Genomic DNA, 2729 nt, shown 5'->3' on the forward strand with positions numbered 1-2729 from the left:
ATATATAAATATATTATAAATGCTTTTAGTATATAAATATATTTTTGTTTATTATTAATTAAAGATCACACTAAATACACATACCTCATGTAATTGAGGATGACACTCCTTATTATCACATATGTTGTGTATTTAATATAAGAATTATACTTCATGTATACTAAAATTAGTCATTAGTATATAATATATATTAAAATTTAGATACATATTAAAAATAAATTAAATTACACATGTATTATACTAGATGTTAATTTTAGTGTACAAATAGTATTTTTGTTAATATAATTAGTCCCAACAATATTACTAAAATAAATTTTATAATAACTATAATTGTACTTATTATAGTGACCATGAAATTTTTACAATACTAATTTACATATTATTAAGGTGAATACTCACATAAAATTACCATGATATAAAGATAATAATTAAAAAGTTATGAGATCATGCAACGATTTCGAATTTAAGCGATCGAAAACAACTTTATGTACTTAGCTACCTATCATGACTAATCATCAAATCCTATATGGTTCAAACTTCAATGACTAACCCCAAGATTTTTCACCATACTAACCAACTCCAGGGAAGATGAATCTTCACCAGAATGGCGGTTGATGTCGTTGTTGTTGTTGTTTTGCTGAGAAATAGCCTTAGCTTCCAACATCTTAGTATACATGCCATAAACATAAGAGCAAAACCCCCACAAACATAAAACAGTGGCCACAGCTTTCAACCCACCAAATTTCTCTTTCAGAAACACAACACCTCCCAAAACATTCATGGACAACAGCGCCGTCATGCAAATCCCTCCGGTCAACGATGACGTCAAGAAAACCATCCCCGCCGTGCCCATGAAGCAAAACTGCCACGCCAAGATGGTTGCCACTATCAAAACCCAGTAAACTCTTTCTCCTTTGTCAAACACTTCTTTCCCTTCTCTCTTCATCTCCGAGAATCCGCCGTCGAACGCCATTCCCACGGTGGCCAGCGCTGTCGCCGTCATCTCCATGACCAACTGCATCTCCATCACCATCTCGTAGCAATAAACCTTTTTGTAGATCTTTTCCACAACGGGAAGGTACAAAGCAAACAACAAACCCGCGCTAATGGTGCAAAAGAATCCGATGAAGTACTGCTTCTCCGTTACACCTTTGGGTCTTTCGCTGCTCGAATTCAATGCGAGAATGATGGAGCTCAACGTGATTAGAATCACGGTGTTGAGATTCGAAAAGGTTATCTTTTGCTTCACGATGATGACGGAGAGAATGAGATTGAAACCAAGCTGAGAAGAAAGAAGAAGGGACGAGGTTGAAACTGGAAGATACGAAACCCCCCATGAGAAAAGAAGATTATTGATTCCCAGCATGATTCCAACGAAAATCGATAAAGTTAGAATCTTTTTGTTGAAATCGGTAAAGGGTTTTCGGATGGTGGATTTGAGGAGAGAATATGGGAGGAAAATGGGGATGAGCAAGAGAGGAAAACCCGTACACTGAATCCAAGTTGAAACCCATTTGCTTGAACCTTTGTGGGTGAAATAATACTTTGAAAGCATGCTTGAAGAGACTGAACCCACAAAGAGGAGAAAGTAATTCAGAACCAGAAGGGGCATGTACCTCTTGTTTCTTATGGATTTTTGATCTGTTGTTGCATGCAGCTCTTCTTGTGCTTTCTTGTTGCCCATTTCTGATTCTGCTTCTTCTTCTCCTTCAATGTTATTGATAGATTCGATTTCAAGTGTTTCGTAGTTCTTGTTCGTTGGAGCCATGCTCAGAGATCCGTGCTGGAATGCTGGCTCTTGTGATTGTGATGGAGTCTTCTCCATGAAAGAGAAGGGAGATTTGATAAACACAAACAAAAAACTGATGGAAGCACAAAATTTATTGGATATAATGATAATAATAATCTAGACTCTAATCTATTTATAGCTTGCAAAGATATTATTTGAGGTTATTAATTAATTCTGTATTAAAATTATTTTTTCATCAATAAAATAAAAAATGTGTTAATTATTTTAAAAAAATAATGTTAGAATAATGCCTATAATTTTTATATATAAGAAGTAAATTAAAAGTATGTGTAGAAAAAGTTATGTCTAAATTGAGTCTATAGAAATGAAACATTTATCGCAGTTTATAAATATGTTAACAGAAAGACAGAGAATTAAGTGGTTGGAGCAATTTTATAAATACGAGTTACTATTTCTGCAATAATAATATATTTTTCTTGATATTGGGTTATTATGGTCAAGTTATATTATAGTTACGAGTTCTTTCTAGCTATACACTTTTTTTTACTCGCTAATCATTGAATTATAACTACATATTTTATACTCTAATATTCATATATAGATTTCAAATATTTATATCACGTTAATTTAATCCATATAACAAATTAAAGTATAATAAATTATTTTAGTTTAATATAAAATTTTATAAACATAACCTATATATATACGATATAAACAATTAATTTAATGATGGGTTTTGAAAAAATAATCACCCCAACAAAAAAAATGACATCCTTCGAGACGTACCAATTGCTTAAAGGTTAACATCACACCTTTGTATCTCTGTTAGTGCATGCTTTTAAAATTGGCAAAATATCGTCTCATAAAATCTCAAATGTATATCATATATGGTATAAGTATAAATTAATAAATTTCCAAAAAATCATAATGCCATTTACGAGCATTTAATATAATAAAATTAAATATCTCATGAACAGTA

General features: G+C 32.0%; 1 protein-coding gene across 1 annotated transcript; it reads right to left on the bottom strand.

Moving 5' to 3' along the window:
* Positions 1 to 394: 394 nt before the first annotated feature.
* Positions 395 to 1948, bottom strand: LOC107483690 (probable purine permease 4). The gene has a single exon (XM_016104293.3). It carries the CDS (start codon positions 1823 to 1825, stop codon positions 539 to 541), a length of 1287 nt encoding a protein of 428 aa, XP_015959779.1. The 5' UTR covers positions 1826 to 1948; the 3' UTR covers positions 395 to 538.
* Between the last annotated feature and the right edge of the window lie 781 nt (positions 1949 to 2729).

This window comes from Arachis duranensis, chromosome 4, assembly GCF_000817695.3.
Source record: "Arachis duranensis cultivar V14167 chromosome 4, aradu.V14167.gnm2.J7QH, whole genome shotgun sequence".
NCBI classification, from domain to species: domain Eukaryota; kingdom Viridiplantae; phylum Streptophyta; class Magnoliopsida; order Fabales; family Fabaceae; genus Arachis; species Arachis duranensis.